Source organism: Colletotrichum jinshuiense, chromosome 1 (assembly GCF_051148585.1).
Source record: "Colletotrichum jinshuiense chromosome 1, complete sequence".
NCBI classification, from domain to species: Eukaryota; Fungi; Ascomycota; class Sordariomycetes; order Glomerellales; family Glomerellaceae; genus Colletotrichum; species Colletotrichum jinshuiense.
Window position 1 is genome coordinate 1,392,390 of NC_139302.1, and position 22,661 is coordinate 1,415,050.

The 22,661-nt window shown below is 58.7% G+C and overlaps 8 protein-coding genes across 8 annotated transcripts; 4 read left to right on the plus strand and 4 right to left on the minus strand.

Moving 5' to 3' along the window:
* Positions 1 to 248: 248 nt before the first annotated feature.
* EsH8_I_000376 (bola protein) lies at positions 249 to 763 on the minus strand (the record flags this gene model as incomplete). Its single annotated transcript, XM_083267789.1, has 2 exons — positions 249 to 490; positions 676 to 763. The coding sequence occupies 2 exons, from the start codon at positions 761 to 763 to the stop codon at positions 249 to 251; spliced, it is 330 nt and encodes a 109-aa protein (XP_083118227.1).
* A 1,541-nt stretch (positions 764 to 2,304) lies between these two features.
* EsH8_I_000377 (GTP cyclohydrolase 1 type 2/Nif3) lies at positions 2,305 to 3,326 on the plus strand (the record flags this gene model as incomplete). Its single annotated transcript, XM_083267790.1, has 3 exons — positions 2,305 to 2,372; positions 2,425 to 2,600; positions 2,656 to 3,326. The coding sequence occupies 3 exons, from the start codon at positions 2,305 to 2,307 to the stop codon at positions 3,324 to 3,326; spliced, it is 915 nt and encodes a 304-aa protein (XP_083118228.1).
* Positions 3,327 to 3,825: 499 nt separating this feature from the next.
* EsH8_I_000378 (Vps51/Vps67-domain-containing protein) lies at positions 3,826 to 4,817 on the minus strand (the record flags this gene model as incomplete). Its single annotated transcript, XM_083267791.1, has 2 exons — positions 3,826 to 4,236; positions 4,311 to 4,817. The coding sequence occupies 2 exons, from the start codon at positions 4,815 to 4,817 to the stop codon at positions 3,826 to 3,828; spliced, it is 918 nt and encodes a 305-aa protein (XP_083118229.1).
* A 418-nt stretch (positions 4,818 to 5,235) lies between these two features.
* Positions 5,236 to 5,955, plus strand: EsH8_I_000379 (OB fold domain-containing protein; the record flags this gene model as incomplete). Its single annotated transcript, XM_083267792.1, has 1 exon — positions 5,236 to 5,955. The coding sequence occupies one exon, from the start codon at positions 5,236 to 5,238 to the stop codon at positions 5,953 to 5,955; it is 720 nt and encodes a 239-aa protein (XP_083118230.1).
* A 274-nt stretch (positions 5,956 to 6,229) lies between these two features.
* Positions 6,230 to 10,530, minus strand: EsH8_I_000380 (SKI complex subunit tetratricopeptide repeat protein SKI3; the record flags this gene model as incomplete). Its single annotated transcript, XM_083267793.1, has 2 exons — positions 6,230 to 10,352; positions 10,412 to 10,530. 2 exons carry the CDS (start codon positions 10,528 to 10,530, stop codon positions 6,230 to 6,232), a joined length of 4,242 nt encoding a protein of 1,413 aa, XP_083118231.1.
* Positions 10,531 to 11,156: 626 nt separating this feature from the next.
* On the minus strand, positions 11,157 to 13,532 carry EsH8_I_000381 (uncharacterized protein; the record flags this gene model as incomplete). The annotated part of the gene is made up of 2 exons (XM_083267794.1): positions 11,157 to 13,044; positions 13,105 to 13,532. The coding sequence occupies 2 exons, from the start codon at positions 13,530 to 13,532 to the stop codon at positions 11,157 to 11,159; spliced, it is 2,316 nt and encodes a 771-aa protein (XP_083118232.1).
* Positions 13,533 to 15,120: 1,588 nt separating this feature from the next.
* On the plus strand, positions 15,121 to 17,353 carry EsH8_I_000382 (uncharacterized protein; the record flags this gene model as incomplete). The annotated part of the gene is made up of 4 exons (XM_083267795.1): positions 15,121 to 15,235; positions 15,330 to 15,611; positions 15,666 to 15,989; positions 16,044 to 17,353. The coding sequence occupies 4 exons, from the start codon at positions 15,121 to 15,123 to the stop codon at positions 17,351 to 17,353; spliced, it is 2,031 nt and encodes a 676-aa protein (XP_083118233.1).
* Positions 17,354 to 18,420: 1,067 nt separating this feature from the next.
* On the plus strand, positions 18,421 to 20,819 carry EsH8_I_000383 (hydrolase; the record flags this gene model as incomplete). The annotated part of the gene is made up of 3 exons (XM_083267796.1): positions 18,421 to 18,804; positions 18,862 to 20,112; positions 20,169 to 20,819. The coding sequence occupies 3 exons, from the start codon at positions 18,421 to 18,423 to the stop codon at positions 20,817 to 20,819; spliced, it is 2,286 nt and encodes a 761-aa protein (XP_083118234.1).
* Between the last annotated feature and the right edge of the window lie 1,842 nt (positions 20,820 to 22,661).

Genomic DNA, 22,661 nt, shown 5'->3' on the forward strand with positions numbered 1-22,661 from the left:
GTTCGTCTGGAGTCTAGGCATGCTGTTAGGAGTAGGTTGATATATGACAAGAACGAAGCCATGAAAAGCCTGCTTCTGTTTTTTTCAATTTTCCGCAAACCAAATGTATATACTCGAAAAGGGGGTGTCTAGTCCAAACACCTGTCGCGCCGTCCTCCAAGATCGCCATGTCCTTGATTCATGCCCGGCTTCCTGCCGTGTCACTTGCGGCCACGCCACGCGTGACCATTATGCCTTCCAACTTAAATTTACTGCGCAACGCCCTCCACTCTTCCGCCTACAGTCCCGTTCATTGGGGGCCCATCGCTGCCGCCGGCGGCCGCCCGGTCGCGCTCCCATTCGGCCGGGGTCTGGCACTTGGCGCTCCACGCGTGGATCAGGGCGATCTCGTCCTTGAGGGCGGCGTTGACGAGGCGGTGGCGCTTGAGGGAGGTTTGCTTCTCGAACACGGGGGAGACGATCAGGGACGTGAAGGATTGGCCGCAGCCGCCTGGAAGAGAGGAACGACGTTAGCATATGGGACGGGCATGGCATTTTGAGTCGCAAGAGTTCCGAGCGCGCGCGCGCAGCACAGGCGGGATGCGCCGGCGGCCGCTTGCGTTTCGAACATGGCGGGGCATGACGTGGGGTTATGATGTTTGGAGGGGGATGGGGGGTGCAGAGATGAGCGCGTACCGGACATGTCTGTCACCTCGACGTGGATTGCCTGAAGGCGCTGAGAGAGGGCCTCCTTCAGGGAGGCTTCTGTTATTTGGTTGGCCATTTTGGAGGGGGCTTTGGGTTTGGGATCGGGGAGTGATTGTGGACGGCTGCGCGACGATCGAGGGCCGGAAGAGGTGTCGAAAATCGGAGGTGCCAGGAGTTCGGCGATTAGATTGATTAGATGGTGGGGTTCCTGTGTCGGAGTGGTTCCGTCATTGGTTTTCCTTCAGTGGCCCTGGTTGGTCACGCCGAGCCTGTCGTGCGTGCTGAGAACGGTGGCTGACAGGTTGCTCCGGTGTACCTGCCTGGGTGCTTCCAGGCCAGGCAGAGACAGCAGCATTATGAAATGTGGGGTGCGCCGCTTTGTTTACCTACGGCTATCATGAGCCCGCAGATGCCTTTGAAATGGTAGTTTTGCGTTGTCTCGTTCCATCACTGATTTAACAAGTGTCGTCCACACCACCGTGGAAACCTCGTTGACCACGCCGTCTCTTAGCAAACTTGACTGTTCTAGAGGATGATTTCTGAATTCATTCATTTACTTTGGCGGATTCAACTGCAACGGCAGGATCTTTATTTAATATTAAAAAAAGTTTTAGCACCCGCGGTAAATGTCTTTGAAGACCACGAGTGTCCACTCGCAAATACTAGTTAGTATATTAGCAGGCTGCCGAGAGAGACAACACACAATGCAACCACCAAGTGTTTCTTTATATTTGCGTCAGGGCGGGCGCCGGTTCTAATCGCACTTGAAGTAAATTGGCAGGTCTCACTCATCTCAAGGCATTTCAAAAAAAAAAAAAATTTTGAGAAAGGGTGCTTGGAAAAGCAAAAGAAAGGTGTTCCGAAACCGAGAATCGAACTCGGGGCTATGCCTAACCTCTCACAGAGATGAGAGGGCATCATGTTGGCCACTACACCATATCGGATTATGGGTTGTTGTGAGTATTGCTGATAATATGCGCTATGTACCTTTGGTTCCACTACTCCACACTAGACCGCAAATGTGCAGCACCACATACAACCTAGCAGTTCGATGTTGGTGTGTGTTCTTTTCGGGTTGTATGAATGTTACGTCTCAACGAGCCGTAAAATGGTTTGCTTCTTTACGCAGGGGAAGCCAGGGAGATCAATCGAGACAGAATCAAGCCACGACTTGACTTGGAAGTGGAGGCCTGTGTCATTGCGGGGCTTATGTCATAGTGTACAACGAAGACACCGACTTGATGCTCTTAGGGGAGAAATCTCAATATGCATTTATAAGATATTTCAGCAACCCTGGGCTTGACACTTACATCACAGCCGAACAACTGAACTTTACTGTCTCCAAAGTCTGCCATCTTCAGTGGCGTGAATTCAAAAGAGTGCGTTTGTTCTTTTGTGCATGAATCCAACCGCGCTATGCTCACTGGCTTCAGCACCGCTGTCCCGTCCATGAGCACCAAGCTTCCAAGGGCATCAACGCATATAAGTCGACGAGCTTGCGGGGCTGCACTCCTACCCAGAGCCCAACTGATCCATATCACACCAGGAAAACAGAACCATAGAGTTCATTTTACAACGGCCTCCCGTCTTCAACAGGTCCCGCTCACAACCCCGAAAATGGCGGCCAGCGACAGCTACTCGTCCCCTAACTTCACCGGGTTGGTGGTGGAGGCCATGCGGAAGCAGTAAGACCCTCTCTCCGCCACACGAGCATTTGTGACTGACCGTCCCGTACAGTTACCCCGAGGAGCTCGCCGACAGACGATGGGACAATGTCGGTCTCCTGCTGGGCAACATTGAGACTGTCGACTCCCGCCAGCCCAGGAACCCCGTCGTTCTCCTCACGAACGACCTCACCTACGCGGTCGCCGATGAGGCCATCAAGAAGAAAGCAAGCGTCATCGTGAGCTATCGTAAGCAACCTCTCAGACCGCGGCGCTCTGCTCTCGTCTGACACTGCCCGTACAGATCCCTTCATCTTCTCCGGTCTCAAGTCCATCACAACGAAGGACCCCCAACAAGCAACTCTTCTCCTCCTCGCCGCCCACGGTGTCGCAGTTTACTGCCCCCACACCGCCGTTGATGCCGCCCCCAACGGCCTGAACACCTGGCTCGGCGACATCGTTTCAGGCGGCCCCTCCTCCTCAGCCGAGGCGTCGCCCACCCAGCGCACCGTCATCAACCCCCTTTCGGCGGCACCCGCCGGCTTCGAGGGCTCGGGTTACGGCCTCCTCTGCACTTTCCGCCAGCCCGAGGCCCTCGCTGATATCATCCGCCGCGTCGCTTCCCGTGTCGGCATGCGCCGCGTCATGGTCGCGAGCCCGGACCCGGCGCACATCTCGACGACGCGCATCAGCGCCGTGGCGGTCTGCGCGGGCAGCGGATGGGACGTCGTCAAGAGTGCCGCGGCGGACGTGATCGTCACGGGCGAGATGAGCCACCACAACGCCCTCAAGGCAGTCCAGGAGGGCAAGACGGTCGTTTCGGTGTTCCACAGCAACTCCGAGAGGGGGTACCTCAAGGAGGTGATGAAACCGCTGCTGGAGGGGGAGCTGAAGCAGAAGGAGGCCGGTGTCCAGGTCCTGGTCAGCGAGGCCGACCGGGACCCGTTTGACATTATTGACGTCTCCGAGCTGTGAGTTGTCACGGTCTGGAGAGGAGAGCCGGTGTATCTCCAATATTAAAAAAGAAAAAGAAAGGGGGCAGGGAAGAAGGCCTGCATGCAATAGTGAATGACGCCCGTTTCAGCCATCCCTAAGCAAAATACAACATCGGTTCCCGACGTACTGGCTGAGTACCCCGTCCAAAAGTTTCCAGTGCCGCCAGACGTATTCCTAAAGGATGGAGAGCTTCGCGGAGGCGTTCGCGGGTGTTCCTCGCACCAGACTATAACTATCCATAACCTCTGGGCTAACTTGAACCAACGCTGAAGGTGTGCTCGATCCCAACCCCTCACAGCACCGAATTATTGTGCACTCGTGCATCAACCAGTTGAATTTCCATTTCATTCAGTTCTATGCAGCGAATTTTGTTCTTGCCTTATTCCGTGAAACTCCAAGCCCCCCCAACGCCAGAAAACTCCCTCGCTATGCCTCAAACCTATAAAACATTTCCCGCCTCAAACCAGCAAACGCCGAATTATGAGCTGCCGCTGTCTTTCGACGTCCGCACACTGTTATCCCCAGTGCCGCCCCTCAGCGCCGCGTCCCCCTCCTCGAGACACTCCGCCACGTCCTTTCCACCCAACCCCTTCGCCTTCCAAACCTCCAACAGCCGGCGCGGCATCTCCCATTCCTTCTTCGCCTCCTCGACTTTTCCCTCGCCCACCAACTTCCTCAGCTTCTCCGGCGTCCCCAGTACCTCGCTCGCCAGCTGCCTCGTCCTGCGCCTCCTCGCGGCCGTGGCCTCGTCCTCCCTCTCCTTGGATCCAGGCGGCGCGACCGACTTCCGCAGCGCCTCGCGGATCGAGCTCGCCTGGGCGTAGATGCCCGCAATCGCCGGGTCCAGGGTCGATGCCATCGGGTTCAGGGGGTCCATGTTCGCGCGCATCTGTCCACCCGGGTCTCAGCCGTCATCATTCTTTCATCAAGCCCGCGCCAAGAACAGCCGCTTTGCGCGCTTACCTTTCGGATCGTCTCCGTCGCGGAGATGAGCTTGGAGTAGTTGTCGTACACCAGCGCCTTCTTCTCTGCGTCCAGCGCCCGTATCTCGCCCAGCACGCGCGTGTACACCCGCAGCAGGTCGTCGAGGGTGTTTTCCGCGAGGGCCCTCCGCACGTACGCCTCGGCGTCGAAGGACGGGTTGTCGAGCTCGCTGGGGGGGACCTCAGAGTGTTCGGCGGCGCCGCGGTCGGGGGATTCCTCCGTCACCTCTAGGGAAGGGGCGCCGCCGCCAGCCTTTTTGAGGTTGTAGTACTCGCGGAGGGCGGCACGGTTCGCCCGCTTCGAGGGCCCTGGTACCGGCGGCGCACCCGGGCCGCCAAAGGACGCGGCGGATCCGGGGTTGGGGGAGCTTGTCAGGGAACGCGGGGCGTCGAGGGAGGGCCGGGTCGAGGATGTTGGTGTGTGTGGCTGGGCTGAGACGCGGCGGGTGAGGGCGGGCGGTTCGCGGGGGGACGCGATGGTGGACATTTTGACGAAGGAGAGTGGGACTTTCGGATCCTCGCGGAATGGTGCCGGGGGCTTTGGAGGCCAATGGGTCGCTGCGTGGTTCGAAAAGGGCCGTGAAGCTCGTGATGGTGACAGTTTGAGGGATGCAAGGCTGCGGTACGGAAGGTAAACGGGGACGCTGGCGATAGGCCGGCAAGGAGCTCCTGTGGGGGCTCCGAACTTCAGCTGCAAGGCGAGGCTGCGCTAGTTGACACATGCTAATTTCGGGGATCTACAGTGGGGGTATGCCCCCCAGGCTCCAAGGATTTGGGGTAAGTACCCCACCAAAGCTATTCTACGTTGTAGAATTTCCAAGCTTCCGCCCGCACGCGAAAGCCCGGCGCGTCTACAGGCCCTCAACAACCTCAAGATGTAAAGCACAATCGAGGCCACGCACAACATGGACCTAACGACACAAATACGATCTGCGCTCCAATCCCAATCCTTCCCCGCCCCCTCAATCCCCTGGACCACGACCCTCACCTCCCGCGTCCCGACCCCTCCACTGCCCTCCCTCATCGCGACCGCGAAAGCCCGGCTCCTCGCCTCGGACCTCACGACGCCAGGCCTCCTCGACCAGGCCGCCAACGCCTCACTTCCCGCCCAGAACGCCGGGACACCCGAGACGATCCTGTCCCAAGATGTTCCCTGCCAGGTCCTCGACGTCGAGAACCTAAGCCTCTCGCGGTGGGAGCAGGTCGAGGAGCTCGAGGCCGTGGCCCGCGGGGAGCAGACGACCGGACGGCGCGTTGTGAGGCTTGCCGCCGCCGAGGATGCCGAGTACGATAACCTCGACGAGGGCACGGCCGGGTCGGGCAGGGCACCACAACAGCAACAGCAGCAGCGGCGCAATGCCACGCACAGGCTCGTGTTGCAGGACTGCAGGGGGCAGAAGATTTATGCGATGGAGCTGCGGCGCATCGATAAGATTGGCATCGGAAGCACGCATATTGGCGAGAAGGTGATGCTCAAGAGCGGGACGGTCATCGCGAGAGGCACGGTGCTGCTTGGGCCCGACAAGTGCGTCATGCTCGGCGGGAAGATCGATGCGTGGCAGAAGGCGTGGATTGAGGGGAGAATGGCTAGGTTGAAGGAGGCTGTCGAGGCCGAAAGAGCATAGCCGGGTCACAAGGGCAGGGCATGGTACGGCATTGCTTGGAGTTTGGCATCGATACCCCATTGGTTTGCCTGCAGGCAGCGTAGGGCAGCATCAGTTTGCGATTTTGGCCATTTTTCTGGCATTTTGGTGTTTTGAACAATTACATGCGTAGCTATTACAACATGGTGTGATGGACCCCTTTGCCAACCAGATATCCAGTCGTCAGACCCGACCAGATGTGTCGGCCTAAACATGCTGCGGAGCGAACCCTGGCTCACCCGCACACCACAGCGCCCTAGTTTCCGTAGACGGCATCTCGCAACGAGCTCCAACCGTCCGCCGTCCAAGGTGACAAGAATATGGCTGTCTGGGCATCCGCGGCAACCCCGGTACCGGCATATGCTTTGGCCAAGTCCTGCGCCTCTAGGGTTCCCCGCGGTGGCGCCCCCTTCTTGGCCACCGTCAACGCCATCTCAGCGGCATATTGTTCTCCGCCGAACGCGGCCAGGTTCGACCAGCCATGCGGCAGCTGAGGGTACAGCATGATGTCCGTCTGGATCTGGGTCATCACGTCCTCGTCTGTGTTCGTCTCCCCGAGCTTGGCGATGGCGCCAAGCACCTCGCCGATTTGAGACTGTTCCGAATCTCCCACCGTGTGGCTGGTTCGGAGGCCTTGAAGCTCTGACACGACCGCCTCGACGGATTCTTCGTCGCTGTCAAGAGTCGCAATGACCCCAAGCAGGAGGACGGACTGCACGTGGTCGGGCTGCTTCTCGATCACGTCAAAGAGGGCATTGCGGGCCTTTTCGCGGGAATCCTCCGTGCCTGCCGCCCACAGAACCTGAGCAAGGAGGCATACGGCAGCCGGGTTGTTGTCGGATTCCTCGAGGGCCGACTCGAAGCACAGGAGGGCCTCTTTGACATCCTCGCTGTAGTACTGCGCCAGACCGACCGTCAGGTGGGCGGAAAGGCGCGCCTTCTTGCGCTCTTCCCTCGTCAGCTCATTGTCGGACTCGTCGTTGCTCAATTGGATTGCCATCTCGCCGCATTCGACAGCCTGCTCGTAGGCGCCGGTGGCCAGGTACGACCTTGCCAGATCGGTCTTGGCTAACGCGAATTGTGCGAGCGACTGCGGCGACTCTGTGACTTCGTAGTCGGCCTCCAAAATGCCGCATATCTTCTCCAATACCTCCACCGCCTTGGCGTTGTCGCGCGTCCGCTCCAGGAAGTTGGTCGACAGGTGCCCGTATGCCAAGTCTTGAGGCTTCAAGCTGTTGAGCTGGCCGAGGGCAAAGATTGGCTGGATGAGGGAGGTGATGTTGGCAGAGGTTGTGGTCAAGATGTGGTCAAACACCGACACCGAGAACTGGCGCCTGGTGAGGGCAGAGGAAGACTCGGCAATCTCCATGGCGTGGGTGAACAAGCCCCTTGCCTCCTTCGTCTTCCCGTAGAGGAGTGCCACGAAGCCCTGGCCAAGCCAGGCGTGCGCGTAGTCGGGGTCCGTCGACTGCGCCCGGTTGAAGGCCTCGTTGGCGAGCTGCATGTCGTTCTGCAGCAGAGCCAGCGTCCCAAGGTTCGTCCATGCCGCGGGGCTTCTCTCGTTCAGGTGTAGGCTTCGAACGAAGGAGTGCTGCGATACCGCCGGGCTGATCTCGCTCGTAACGACGCCCAGAGAGTTCCAGAACTCGGAGTTTCCGGCCTCGAGCTCGATCGCCCTCTTGAAGCACTTCATGGCAGTCTTCAGGTACACGCTTGACTTCTTCCTGATGCTCGAGGGCAGGCAGATGTGGGCTCGGTGCTCCGCCCAGCCGAGGTTGTAGTATGCCACCGCCTGGGCGTGCACGTCGTTTGCGGAGACGTGGATGGCTCGCTTGTGGCAGAGGATTGTGGCATGGATGCATCTCGTAAGGTCGACACCCAGTCTCTCGTCTTCCGAGAACAGACCCTTGGCCGAGATGACGCCGGTGCCGACATTGTCCACGTCGGCAAAGACGGTGTATGCGACCTTGTCGCCATTGTCAATGAGGGCCATGATCGACTCTGCCGGGAAGTCGACCGCTCGGGCTTGCACCGCGGAGAAGACGGAGCACGCATCGGCAAGCGACTTCCAGAAGTTGAAGGTCTCGACAACGCTGGCGGCCGCCTTTGAGGCAAAGTCAATCGTGTCAATGGCGAGGTGCACGGCCTTGCCAAAGAGTCCCTTTTCAACGCTGTCAAGCGCGTTGTCTACCATGGTCTGCATCAAAGCAATCGCGACTCCGTCTTCCTGTGGGCGGCCCTCGATAACATCTTGGTAGAGGGCGACGGCGTCGTCAAACTCGGCCAGCTCACGCTTGACATTAGCGAGCATGTACTTGGTGAACCAGGTGTCGCCCAGCGTCTCGGCGGGCGCGGTTTCCTCCAGCTTTTGGGCGTTGAGGATGGCCTTGGTCGCCGCGATGAACCGACCCGAGGAGTAGTAACTCTCGCCCAAGCCGACCCAGGAGTGGTAGTCCTCTGGCGATATTCTCAAGGCCGACTGGAAAGACACGATAGACTTGTGGAAAGCCTGCTTGTTCAGCTCCGCCACACCGAGCGCAGCAAACGGCCAGCTCAAGCCCTTCCTCTTGGAGCCGGGCGGCGGCTTGACCTTTCCTGAGTCGACCACGCGCTGGGCGACGAGCTCGACGCGATCCCAGTCGCCCTCGTCCGCAAACGACTGCGCGAGGCGTTTGGCAGCTTCGACTTCGGAGGACGAAAGCTCGACGGCCTTCTGGAAGCAGCGCCTGGCTCTCTTCTTGTCCTTGGCGTAGTCGGCGTAGTAGATTCCGAGGCTGGTGTAGGCCGGCGCAAAGTTGAGGTTGTTCCTGAGTGCGTCTAGGAAGTAGACGTACGCACCGGTGCGGCTCTTGCGGGCCGCCTTCGACGTGTCCAGGTTCCAGACGCAAGATCCCAGCCGGTACTGCGTTTGCGCGAGGAGCTCCTTGGAGGGCGGCGACATCTCCTCGATGAGAGGCAGCGAGTCCTCCAGCTCCGCCTTGGCGGTCTCATAATCCCCCTTTAGCGCCTGGACCCATGCGGCCTCGGTCTTGACGCGGAGGTTGGTGGGATCTCTCTGGATCGCACGCCTCAAGAAATCGATGGCGTCGTCGTAGTCCTCCTCTTCCTCGTAGATGAGGCCGACACCGATAAGCGCCGGTGTGGAAGACGGGTCGTGGCTGAGGACAGCTTCGAAAAGCGTCTTCGCCTCGGTGTGGTGTCGGGGAGACTGGTAGAATACCAGCGCCGTGGCCAGGTACAAGGAGAAGGCGTCGTTGGTGTTTTGGAAAATCATACCCGTCTTGCTCCTCTGTGCCTTGAGGTGTTCCATGGCCTTGCGCATCAGCTCCACGGAGCTCTCGTGCTCCTCCAAGTGCTGGTAGTACTCTCCCATCAAGCGGTGGGCGAAGAGCGAGTTCGACGTAGTGATGCCCTCCGTCATCATCAGTATCCTATCCTGTTCCGTCAGTGGCACCATCGACACGCCGCCTCCCTCGTCATCCTCGCTCTCCTCCTCGGTCTCCTCCGCTTCAAGGGCGGCGGGTGTCGGTTTGGGAAAAGGAGAAATGGTGCTCGTCAAAAACCCGGTGATGACCTTGTACAGGTCGGTTTCGGGGAAGAATAAGCAGTAGTCTCTCAACATGTTGACGTCCCACTCCTTGATCTCCTTTGCGTCCTTCCAGTCGATGGCAATCTCCCAGGCGAGTCTGAAGGGGTGCTTGATGATGACCATGTCAAGGGCCAATTTCAGGACGGCCTGCAGGGCCTGGCCCTTCTCCGGGCCCAGGGGCGCAACCATGAGGCGGTCATAGCAGTACTGGAGGAGCTTTTCCTCGTACTTCCGTCGCAACTCATCATCGTTTGTCCAGTTGATCAGCTGCTGGTAGACAAACTCGAGCTTGCTCTGGCCCATGACCTCGCGCTTGACCTCGAGGGTTACCTCGTTCAGGCGCGCGCCGATCCTTGTCCTGCGTTCGCCGATGAGGTTATTGATGCGCTTCTTCTCGTCGGCCTCTATGATCTGCGCCATCGTCTCGTACGTCTTGGCCGGGTGTGGAACCCGTCCTTCAAGAGCGGGATAAATGGGACTCCCCGGGAGGATGACGCCGAGGGCTTCAACGTATTGCGCCGTGTCGCCCTGGGCCCTCGCGAAGTCGATGAACTTATCAATGACGTCCTGGCACTTGTACATGTCCTCCGCGTCCCGGTAAATCTCTGCCAGGCTGATGGCGGCCTGCTGGTAGGCTTCTATGCGCTTGCGGTCCTGCTTCTCGTAGAGCTTGATGAGACCCTGCCACGCCTGGCTGTCCTTCGGCCGCAGCGTTGCGGCCGACTTGTACGCCTTCTCCGATTCATCAACGCGGTTCTTCTTGTCAAGCGCAAAGGCTAGGAAGATGTTCCTGCGCAAGGTGTCAGCAGCCTCGCCGACGGGGGAGAAAATGGGGGAGTGAGTCTGTACGCCTGGTAGCTCTTGGGATCCCGGTCGATGAACTCGCTTGCCTTCTGAATGGCATCGTCCCATTTTTGCTGCTTCACAGCGTCGCCAATGGCCTTCAGCGCGGCCTTGGCACCCGACATGTTGTCTAGTGACGGGTATCGTGAATCATGAAAGTGAGGTATTCTTCCGATGGCGGGGCATCACCGTGGTGGTGCTAAGAAGTGAAGAACGGCCGACAGTGGGGTAGAAAAAAAGCAAATCCGGAGCCAAACCCAAGCGCTGGTCACACTGTCTCGAGAGGGGAAAGAAAATTTCAGAGGTATCTGGTTTACTTGGGACGGCTCAGTGAGATTCCCGTCGGTGCCTTCTCGTGGTAGACACTTCTCTGCGAGGTAAGAAGGTGCTATGAGCTGTGTGTGGTGAGCGCCACAGAGACCGCGCCCCACCAGTACCTCCCTTATTACATCATGCCCCGCTTCGAGCATAGCAGAGGTGCAGTACATTATGTGCGCATCGCGACGACCGGCCGATAAGATAAGGCACTCTCACTCATCTGCTGTCCAGACACCATTACACGGTACTTGTTCAGCAGTTTTGCGAGCACTTTTTCTCTTGTCCGCAACGGAATTTCAACAAGCATAGCCAATAGAAGCACCTGTCTCACTTCTCTCTGCAATTTAATGACTTGATCTTGATTTGTTATAAAAGGGTATCTAAACGCAATCATGCTAATCGCGGCATCTCCACGCCGCCTACAGCGGCTCATCTAATCTCTCTCCGGAACCGACTCAACGCCGGAATGGTTTGATTCGGACTTGCTCCAAAATCTCATAAGAGTGCCTCGCCGACCGGACGCATGGGAAGTGTGGTCGCTCGAGGTCGACGACCTGGTGAAGACGGTTGAAGAAGAAGCATCGCTAGGCCTGCGTGACGGGATTGGCGCGTACTGTTGAAGGAGCCGCTTGATCTCCGACCCGGCCAGCCCGGCATTGTTGGCTGCTTGAAAGGCATTTCTGCCGTTGGCGTCAGTCAGGCGTGGATCTGCCCCGTGGGCAAGCAGCGCGTCAATCATTCCGATTTTGCGGGAGCTCCTCGTCGCCACAACTTGAATGGCGGCAATCAACGGGGTGCACACATTGGCGTTGCTCAGGAGAGGAGACGATGCCGGGCCTCTTCTTGTTTGATGGCAGATGTTGGGATCTGCACCCTGGTCCAGCAGGAAACCGACCATCTTCTCGTTGCCCATCTCGCATGCCATGTACAGCGCCGTCTTGCCCGAGTTGTCGACGAGATCCAGAAGACTCGGGGTGCCGTCGAGGAGAAGCTGGGCAACGTTGACACCGCCAGACTTGCTCTGGCATCGGTGGAGGGGGCTCAAGCCCGCGCTGTCACGAACGTCCGCTCGTGCACCGCTCCGCAGCAGCAGGCCAACACTGTCGCGGTTCCTCGTCGAGGCGGCAAGTAGCAAAGGTGTCGGGAGGCCGACGTTGCCACCGTTTTCGAGACTGACAGCATGCCCTACCATCTGATTCAGGACTTCGACGTTCTCATCCTGGATAGCCTTGTGCAGCGGCGAAGTTCTAGTCATGAAGTCGCAAGTATCGAAATGGAACCCGCTTGGCGCATCAATATCAAATCCATTCTCTCTGCACCACGCGAAAGCTTGAGACAGATCCCCCATCGACGACGGCCTTCTGGGGCCCTGGGACTCTGGCGGCGAGGACGGCCGGCTCGTCAACGGTACAATCATGGTGTTGACCCAAACTTCCACTCCACGGGCTTCGTCGAATGCCCCGTCAAGCTGTAGGGCTTTGATATACAGGTTGGCCGTTTCCTGCACCAGCTCCAACGGCATAGGATGTTGATTTTTTCGGCCCTCGAGAGCCCGGCTCAGGAAGGTCTTGGCCTGCTTCAGGTTTCCAAGCTTGATGTAAAGGCTTCCAAGGTCATGGTACAGTCGACTGCGACGCTCGTCGTCTCTCCTATCCTCGGGCTGGTTCACTTCTTCCTTCAAAAGCTTCTGCAAAACGGTTTTCGCCTCGGCAGTTTCCTCTTCCGTCTCGCTCTTCAAAAGTATATCCGCGAGTCGCTCCTTCATGGCAGCTTGCTCGGCGAAGCCGAACTCGATATCGTAGCCGGGTTGGCCGAGCTGTTCTCGGATTTCGATGCCCCTCTTCTGGTAGAGTGATGCCCGGAGGAATATTCCGCAGCTCACCAGTCGATGCACTATTTCCTGGTTGGCATCGTACTGGTGGGTCAGGATATCTTTGCTTGGGCCGTCCGGATGGTCGGGCTCAGGGTCCCAGTCATCCGAGTCGATGTCGCCCAGCGCCTCAGTCGAACAAGGGTCCTTCCGCGAGGGTAGTTTGGCGAACGACGAGCCGAACGACAAGAACGACGGGCTCCGATCTGCATCCTGGAGCGTAACCGCGGCAGCGACTTCATCCGCCGACACCCTCCAGGCCTGTATCTCCTTTGTCACGGACACAGAGTCACCAACTCTGGTTTCGGCATCGTCGTCCCAGTCAGTTGATGCTCGTCTTTGGCTTGCGGAAGCCTGCGAAATGAGGTTTGCAGACCGAATAGCATCGGTCAACTTTCTGATTTTGACGTGGACCTGGTCTTGCGACTTTTGCTGTGTCCACAAGGAACCCCTGGTCAACATTAGCATTTGGTACCAGCGAGTTATCCGGCCTCGAATACCGCCTACTCACAGTGACAGAGTTATCAGACTAAGTTGGAGCACCTGTGTGTACGAGGTAATGTGAGAAACGAGATCCCGGATCACGACCGACTTCAGCGTCATGGCAAAACTTGTCCTAGCTTTGTCGATCGGCCCCGGATTCTCGGCCAGCTCCGGGAGCTCGCCTTGAAGCCTGTCAAGCGAGGTGCGGCATGATTTGAGAATCTGATAGATGTCTTGGTGGTGCTCTCTTTCGAAGGAAAGCTGTTGCGGATGCTGTTGCAGTATCCGGGCTACATTACGTAGAGCTGCGTGTAGATTGCGGATTGTTTCGTGAAAGTCGCCAATGCTCGACGAGATTGCTTTGCTTTCCTGCACGAACTTGCCGGTGCCTTCGACAATCTTGCCAGCTATGCCCACCATCTGGATGGCAAACGCAGCAATCGAAAGAGGATCCATCCTGCGCAGCCGGGGCGGTTATTTCGTTTCAGGGATATGTTTTCAGTCGTCCGAATCACAGCCGTGCCCGCTGATTTCGCGGTAATCGATGCAAAGTGACCTCAACCGCCGGTTGAGGTACATATTTAGGGAACAATGTTGGGACTTGTCGTGTAACGACCCTTGGTGGATGAATAGACAATATCATGTCACCATCAACAGTTATGGGGGGGATTTAAAGGGCAGGTCAAGACCACGCGAATCCAGCGATGAGGTAAGCCTCATGCGCACCCATGATCGGCAGACAGTTAACTCATGCTTATTTTCACCCCCCCGAAGCACAGCTTGCTGCCCCGGGGGTTCATGGGGGGCATGGCCACAAAGATTGTCATCACGAGCACCAAGCAGGCAGCACCGCGCGCTGTGTGTAACCCTGCCGCTCAGCTCTTCTTGCGCTACTAGTCACCGAGTCCATTTTCTCGACGTCCTGCTTGCCAGTCTGCGAGTGGCTCTGCTCCTCGCCCCAATGGCGAACCAAATACTTATTTGAGCTTCTTCTGGCACTATTCCCAGTTGAGAATCCGACGGACGATCCATGCACCGGTCCCCGCGGGGTATTTCGATCGACTGGGGTCTGAGGGTGGAGCTTCTGCAGTGGTTCCAGTTCATCCCGACTACCAACTTCCAAGGGGAACTTGGTCATGGACCACACCTGCGGGGCGCAGCGAGACACGGGCAATGGACATCACTTGTTTGTTCGCCCAGTGGTGACAGCGATGATGGTTGGGGATCTGCAAGTGCAGCCCTGGAACTGCAAACGCTGTCGCTGCGGACAACCATTGGCTCGACAAAGCCACCTTGTAAATGCTGCCTGGCTCGGTGCATGTGCTGCCCTTCTCTCACACCGGGACCGAGTACGAGGAAATGGAAGTGCAGAAAACAAGTGTGTTCGTGTGCCCGAGACGAGGCGTCCTTCCAGGGCTTCTCGGTTAACATAACAGCACTTCTATACTGCTTCAGGTTGGCAACTACCGTAACTGACCTCCCGGTGCGAATGAATACCAGCATGGTCAAGGTAAAGGCCCTTGCGGCGTAGCTAGAGCCAGGCGTCCAAGACAGTTGTCGCCCACCTCGTGGTATGATAGGGGGGCTGAGGGATCAGCATCGCCACCACAGCCCTACATGAGGCCCCAGCAAGTTGCAGCTCCCTTCTCTCCGCATGGGGGACACACAAGTCGAAATGTAATGGCTTGACGATTCATCGCCGGAAGGATTCAGATGACGGCTCCATGCATGGCTACCATATCATTGTGCACTGCCGGCCGAGGGAAACTCAGGCAGCAGGTCTCAACAGGGCGCGGGACACAACTCTGGACCCCATTGGGCCCCAGGGCCCCAGTTCCTGGGCAATGGTTCGTGTCGTTTCGCACTCGTTGTGGAATGACGGGACCTAAAAGGAACGAACCGCCCAGTAAACGGCCCCTTATGCCCCGGGATGGCCTGGCTCGCGACTGGCTTCGACCCTATATTGCCTTGTCCCCAATGCCACTTCCCGCTGATTCGTGTATGTCAAGCCTGAAGCCTCCGGCTCAATCATCTGGTCCTCAGTATGGATGCCCTGGACACTTTCGAACAGGTCGAGTCGCACTCTGGCCGCGACCGACAAAGAAGACAAGCACATCGCCGGAGAATCAACGATCGCGCGGTAATCGAAAACCCTCTTGGTAGGTCTAGCTGAACTTATTGCCGGACGCACATCGAACAACACCTTGGCTCTGCTTGAGACACAGTCCACTTTTGGCTAACCTCATGACCTAGCCCACTACACCGACGAGCAACTCGAAGCAGATGTCACATTGTTCGCCCAGAAATGTCTAAACGTTAACACAGCGGCTCTTCTGCGAGCCGCTCGCGTAGCCAAAGACATCAAGCTGTACGACGAGGTTGCCAGAAACCCCAACGAGGGGGCAAGCAAGGAACTTCCTGTCCAGTTGACCCCGGAGGAGAAACGAGCACTGCGCCGGGAACGCGACGTTCCGTTTAGTGAAAGGGGGATGTGGACCATCATCATCACCGTGTCCCTCGCGGCGTTCCTGCAAGGTAACTTGGATATGCCTGGTCCTTTATGAAGATGGGTTGCTTAACAAGTACCAGGCCACGTTCAAGCCTCGTTCAACGGCTCGTCGCTCTACGACACCGAGTTTGGGCTCGACACGGCAGCCGAGAAGCCCGACAGTACCGCAACCGGGAGCCACGCCACGCTGGGAACTGCCGACTGGAAGCTCGGGGCAGCCAATGCGTCGCCGTTCCTGTTCGCCGCGGTGCTGGGCTGTCCCCTGGCGCTGCCGGTCAACCACTATCTGGGCCGCAAGGGAGGCATGGTGGTGGCCGCTTGCTTGATATTCGCCAGCTCACTCGCGTCGGCCTTTGCGACGGACTGGAAGCAGCTATTCGGTATTCGTCTGATAAACGGGATCGGTGAGTGCCGCGTGTGTTTCTATTCAGAATTAGCACTACTAACACGAGCAACAGGCATGGGTCTCAAGGCCGTCAGCACCCCCATCCTCGCGAGTGAGACGGCAGTCGGCTTCTGGCGCGGCACGTCCATCCTCGCCTGGCAATTATGGGTAGCGGCGGGCATGATGATCGGGTTCGCATTCAACCTGATCTTCGACACGACGCCGGGCTCGAACAAGAGGCTGACCTTCCAGCTGATGGTCGGCGCGCCCATGGTGCCGGCACTGGCGCTGCTAGTTCTGGTCGTATGGTTCTGCGACGAAAGCCCGCGATATCTGATGCGCGTGTCGAGCCCCAGCTACAACCCACAGCGAGCGTACGAGATCCTCAAGAAACTGAGAAACACGGAGCTGCAGGCGCTGCGAGACATATACCTCGTCCACAAGTCCATCGAGCAGGAAGAGCTGCCTAGCAGCGATGCGAACCCTCAGCCGGTCCCGGGGTTCCTCTCGACCCTTGCGGGGTTCCTGAGGCAGTGGAAGCAGCTGTTCCTCGAGAGGCGGCTGCGAAATGCCCTGATCAGCAGCTCGACGGTGGCCCTGGCCCAGCAGCTCTGCGGCATCAACGTCTTGGCCTTTTACTCGGGCACGCTCTTCAACCGCGCCGGCGTGGAGAAGCGGACGTCCATGGTGTTCAGCCTGGGCTACGGGGCCGTCAACTTCATCTTCGGCCTGCCGGCCATCAAAACGATCGACACGCTGGGCCGTAGGAAGTGGCTCATGCTCACCCTGCCGGTGATGGCGCTTTTCATGCTGCTTGCGGGCGTCTCCTTTCGCATCTCCAACGCCGACGCCCGGGTCGCGGTGGTGGCTCTGTTCATCCTGCTGTTTGCAGCCGCCTACTCCCCCGGCCTGGGCCCGATCCCGTTCACCTACGCCTCGGAGAGCTTCCCCCTCTCCCACCGCGAGGCCGGCGCCGCAGTCGCCATCGCCGTCAACCTGGGCTTCGCGGGCCTGTTGTCCGTGTTCTTCCCCAGGATCAACTCGGGGCTGGGCGACGGCGGGTCACTCTATCTGTTTGCGGGCTTCAACATCCTCGCCCTCGTCATGGTATTTCTGCTGCTGGAGGAGACCAAGAGGAGGAGTCTCGAGGACCTGGACCTGGTGTTTGCGGTGTCGAAGCGCAAGTTTGTGCGCCACCAGGTGTTTGACTACCTGCCATGGTTCTTCAATCGCTACGTGCTGCGGAAGAAGGCGGAAAAGCCGGGTTTGTACATTGATTTGATCTGGGGATCCGGGGGCGACGAGCGTCCGCGGGTGGGAGACTCGGCAGAGACGGGACGACGGTATAGTTCAGAGTCGGACAGGGACAGCACACATGCGTAGATAGTGGGGGCAATGAATGGAATGACCTATATGAAAAAAAAAAAAAAACCGTGGCTGAGCACAAGACGGCCGATATACTGCACGGCGTCTTGAGTCTGTCCGTCTTTCGGGGCCAAGTTGGTCCGCATCTTCAGGCACCTTACGAGTGTCTCTCCCAGGCTTACGACGTTGGCGTTTCACCGCAATGCATAGGCTGTTAGATGGCACCACGGCATATCAGAGCGAGCAGCTCCCACGGTTAAACCAAGGCACAGACTGCCGCAACGGGCGTGCCGGAAGTCTCGGTGGCGTAGTAGTAGTTATATCGTCGTCAGCGACTCACCGCACAGTCCCTACTATGTGCCATGCCAGTCAGTGTCACGGCCCCAACACCCCGGAGCCAGCCCACCGAAAAGACCCTCCCCCACCCGCCACTGCCCCGGGTATTTGGCGGCGTCGACCCGGAGTTCAAGCGAGCCGACGCCACGAGCCCCGCCTAGCCCGCTAGAGCTCTTAGCGGGCCGCGGCGATTGGCTCCGCTGTCCAACACGAAAACGAGCAGAGGCACAAAGGGTGGCAGTTGCAGTCACGCTTCCTTCATCTTCAGACATGACTAACCCCGACATCTCTCTGCAAAGGCGTTTAGACGGGAGACGCGCGGTGGCTATCGAAGCGGGCGACGACGGCAATTTGTGTCTTTAAATTCCGGGGCGTGCCTGTCTGCTCGGACCAAGGCCTTGAGACCCAGTTTCCCATCTTCTTCCCTTGCTCTGTTGCACGTATTACTCCCAAGACCCGCGTATTCGGCGCTTGGCGGTCGTCAAAGTGCTGCACTGACCCGATAAGGTGCTTGGGTGCCTCCACAGTGGTTGCGCATCCCACTAATCAGGGTCCCCCGTAAGGACGTCATCGAACCGTCCCAATTTCAATCTCGGGTCTTTAGCATCCCGTCCGCCGCGACCGCTCCGTCGCCAACTCGTGCGCTCTCCTATCTGGAAGTTGGAACCTCTGCAGCACTCCCCGGGCACCGCAATCCTTTCCGTGCCGAGTCGGAGAACGAGAAGCACGCCACCCCAGACGCAGCCGCCATGTCTACACTGCGATTGACCATCGAAGACGGCCAGTTCCGCGACGGCTACGGCAGACAGGCCGTGCTCAGAGGCCTCAACGTCGCCGCCGACGCCAAGCTCCCTAGCGAGCCGGACCAGCCATCGCACGTAGGCGACGACTTCTTCGACGGCGACAACGTCAAGTTCCACAACCGCCCGTTTCCCAAGGAGGAGGCACACGTCCACTTTTCGAGGATAAAGCGCTACGGCTACAACACCATCCGCTATGTCTTCACGTGGGAGGCCATCGAGGCCGCGGGCCCGGGGCGCTACGACGAGGAATGGATCCAGCACACGATTGAGATCCTGAGGATAGCCAAGGACTACGGCTTCTACGTGTTCATGGACCCTCACCAGGACGTGGTAGGTCTCGCCGCCCCCCGCACATTGCGTCCCCGTTGAAGACTGACGCCCGGATAGTGGTCCAGGTACTGCGGCGGCTCCGGCGCGCCCATGTGGACCATCTACGCCTGCGGGCTGAACCCCCAGAGCTTCTCCGCGACCGAGGCCGCCATCGTGCACAACACGTACCCGAAACCCGACGAGTTCCCCAAGATGATCTGGTCGACGAACTATTGGCGCCTCGCCGCGGCCACCATCTTCACCATGTTCTTTGGCGGCAGGGACTTCGCGCCCAAGTGCGTCATCAACGGCATCAACATCCAGGACTTCCTGCAGGGCCACTTCGTTGCGGCGTGCGCGCACCTCGCGAAGCGCATACACGAGGCCGGCGACATTGAGAATGACGTCGTCGTCGGCTGGGAGAGCATGAACGAGCCGGGCTGCGGCCTGGTCGGGTACCAGGACATCAGCGTCATCCCGAACGCCCAGAAGCTGAAGAAGGGCTCTTGCCCGACAATCTGGCAGACCATCCTCACCGGGTCCGGCCGCGCGTGCGAGGTGGAGACGTGGGACATGGGCGGCATGGGCCCGTACAAGGTTGGCCGCTCGCTGGTCGACCCCCATGGTGAGATTGCCTGGTTGCCCGCCGACTACGACGACTCGAGGTACGGCTGGAAGCGAGACGAGGGCTGGAAGCTCGGGGAGTGCATCTGGGCCCAGCACGGCATCTGGGACCCCAAAACGGACACGCTGCTCAAGAAGGACTACTTCTCGAAGAACCCCACCACGAAGAAGACGATCGACCACCCGGAGTTCACAAACACCTACTTCATGCACTCGTACCGTCTCTACAGAGACGCCATCCGGCCGATCCACAAGAACTGCATCATGCTGATGCAGTACCCGACGCTGGAGCTTCCGCCTCAGATCAAGGGAACCGAGGACGACGACCCGATGATGGCCTTTTCTCCGCACTGGTACGACGGCATCACCTTGATGACGAAGCGGTGGAACAGGGTGTGGAACGTGGACGTTGTCGGCGTGCTGCGTGGAAGGTATTGGCACGAGGCGCTCTCGGTGAAGGTCGGCGAGACGGCCATCCGCAACTGCTTCAAGGACCAGTTGGCGTCGCTGCGTCAGGAGGGCCTGGACCGGATGGGCAAACACCCCTGCATCATGACGGAGTTCGGCATCCCGTACGACATGGGCGACAAGAAGGCGTACAAGACGGGCGACTATGCGGACCAGTCGGCCGCGTTGGATGCCAACTACTTTGGCGCCGAGGGCTCGGGTATGGAGGGCCACTGCCTGTGGGTCTACGTTGCAAAGGTAAGCTGCCCGTCCGATGTTGAATTCCGGCGCACTCTGCTGACACTACTGCCAAGAACACACACCAGCACGGCGACCTATGGAACGGCGAGGACCTGTCCGTCTTCTCCCTGGACGACAAGACGCTGCCCATGTCGCCGCTGCCCCGCAGCCCGTCGCCCAACCCGTCGTCGGACCTCAAGCGCAACTCGATCAGCAGAGACGTGCCCGACGAGTCGACGGTCACGCCGGAGAACCTCCAGAACACGATCACGAACCCGTCGATATCGTCGGCGCCGTCCAAGGATCCCACGCTGACCAACGCGCCCGGCCTCCGCGCCGCCGAGGCCTTTGTGCGGCCCTCCCCGGTGGTCGTGGCGGGCGACGTGCTGCAGTACGGCTTCGACCTGCGCGGCTGCACCTTCACGCTCAAACTCAAGGCCGCGGCGCCACCCTCGGAGGCGGCGCCGACGGTGGTGTTCCTGCCCGAGTTCCACTTCCCGCAGGACCACTGCCAGGTCGAGGTGTCGTCCGGCAAGTGGGCGATCAGCATGGACGACGACGAGGGCCCGCTGGTGCAGAAGCTGAAGTGGTGGCATGCTGACGGCGAGCAGACACTCAAGGTCTCGGGCCTGGTGAGGCAGCACAACGTCGTCGAGGGGTCGGAAGAGGACATGGGTTACCTGGAGCAGTGCCAGAGGAACTACGCCAACTGCAGCGTCATGTGAGCTGCGGCCAGGGCGTCTTACGAAGGGCAAGGGGGCACGCCGCCCATGATTTCTTTTTGGTCAGGAAGCAGTGGTTTTGCATGCGGTTTTCGTTACACATTACAGTAGGCTTTGTGGGCATTTTTTTTTCTCGAATACATATACTTCCCTGTCAGGCATCGCTTTGAGGATGCCGGGTTTAGTGGGAAGAACAAGTCATACAAAAAAGTTACTCGAACCAGAATGCCGAATGCTGGGAATCCCGCGTATGCGCGTGTACGCATCTTGGCCGCCGTCGTGTGCAAAGCTAACACGGTCCCCCTCCCTCCTCCTTGGACTCGTCCGATGTTGGCCACTAGATCCGGGCCGAGATGCATGCTACCCTGAGCTGCGGTACCTTACCCTTGCAACCCCGTGCGACAAATGTCTTGCCAAGGCAGGACGAGGCAGGGCGACCCTCGTGCCTCGAGGTTCGCGCGCGTGCGCGTGTGCATTTTAACTTTTTCCACAGGTGCCTGCCGGGACGTCTCATGTAGTGGCGAGCGCTGGGCGCGGGAACCGGGTGGTTCATGCAGCTGCCTCAGACTCCCGCCGCCGTGTCCTCTGCTCATCGTTTTCCCAGGCAGAATACTGTCTGGAGTTGGGCACCGGTGGGAGCCCAAGGGGCCCGCGGGTTTTAAGGGCGTGTCTGGGCGGGCTTGATGGAGTTCGACACAACCCGGACTCGTAGAGTCGATTCCGTGTCACCTGGGCAGCTTGGTCGCGGCATACCTGCTCTCACCCGGCCACATCGAGGGGCTCGCCGTGGCTCGCCGGAGTGTGGCTTGGTGTGCACTATGGGATCAAGAACAAGCACGCCCAACTGCGGGCGGGCGACTGGCCGAATAGGCCTGGGGGATCCGGATGGAAACGGTCCACTGCGAGAGGCGAGGACTTGCCGGCCGCAGCACTTGTGGTTGCGCGGCCGTGAGATGGCAGTTTCAACGGTGGGGGGTGACGTCGATTTCGGTCTCGTAGTGTCGATTCCCGAGTTGACAAGCGGAGAGGGATTTATATATATCTATATTGGTGATGCCGATATAGGCTGGGAGGTGGCATGCAAGAGTGGCCGGCCCTTCTGATGAGACACGTCACTGGACGTTGATGTCATCCTCAAGGTCAACGACAATGCTGGCTGCCGTCGAGACCCTGATTCCGATGGCCCAGCATCGAGGGTTGGCGCAAGTATTCGCAGCACTGTACTATGCCACATGTATTCCTTTCAACTTACTACGTACAGAGCATACTACAGTCTACGGGATAATGGCGGACGCTAGGCCGGGGGAGCTGGCGCTTGCGGTCTCTGGCGAATGAGGGCGCAGGAGACGGGCGGCTGCTTGCAGTTTGCGGAATGCCGCCCCCCGCCTGTGGCTGGGAGGTGGACGGAGAGCTTCTGCAGTGCTGCTTTAAGAGACAGAGGATGCAGAATCTCGGATCCGAAGAGCGAAGTAGCAAGAAGTAAGCAGGGTTCTTCTTTTTTTTCTTCTATCCAAAAGTGACCAAGCTTGGCATGGGGAATGCTTTTTTTTCATTTGATCAACGCCGTGCCTCCTTGATTGACTCGCAGCAACTTAAATACCTACCCTTGCAGGCGGTCCTGAGAAGGTTTGGCTGGATTCGGGCGCCTCGCGGCTAACGTGGTTTGTGCCTTTGGAGCCATGCCAAGTCGTTTATTCAGATGCGCCCGAGGGACTCTTGGTAATTGATGCGTTTCTCTTTAATGCGTGCTCCGGTAGAGAGGTTTCAGGCGAGAAATTGGACAATCTCTGACGGAGAAATCCCATCAAAGCCTGAGTCGTAGACTTCTCTTGAACAAGATGAGAA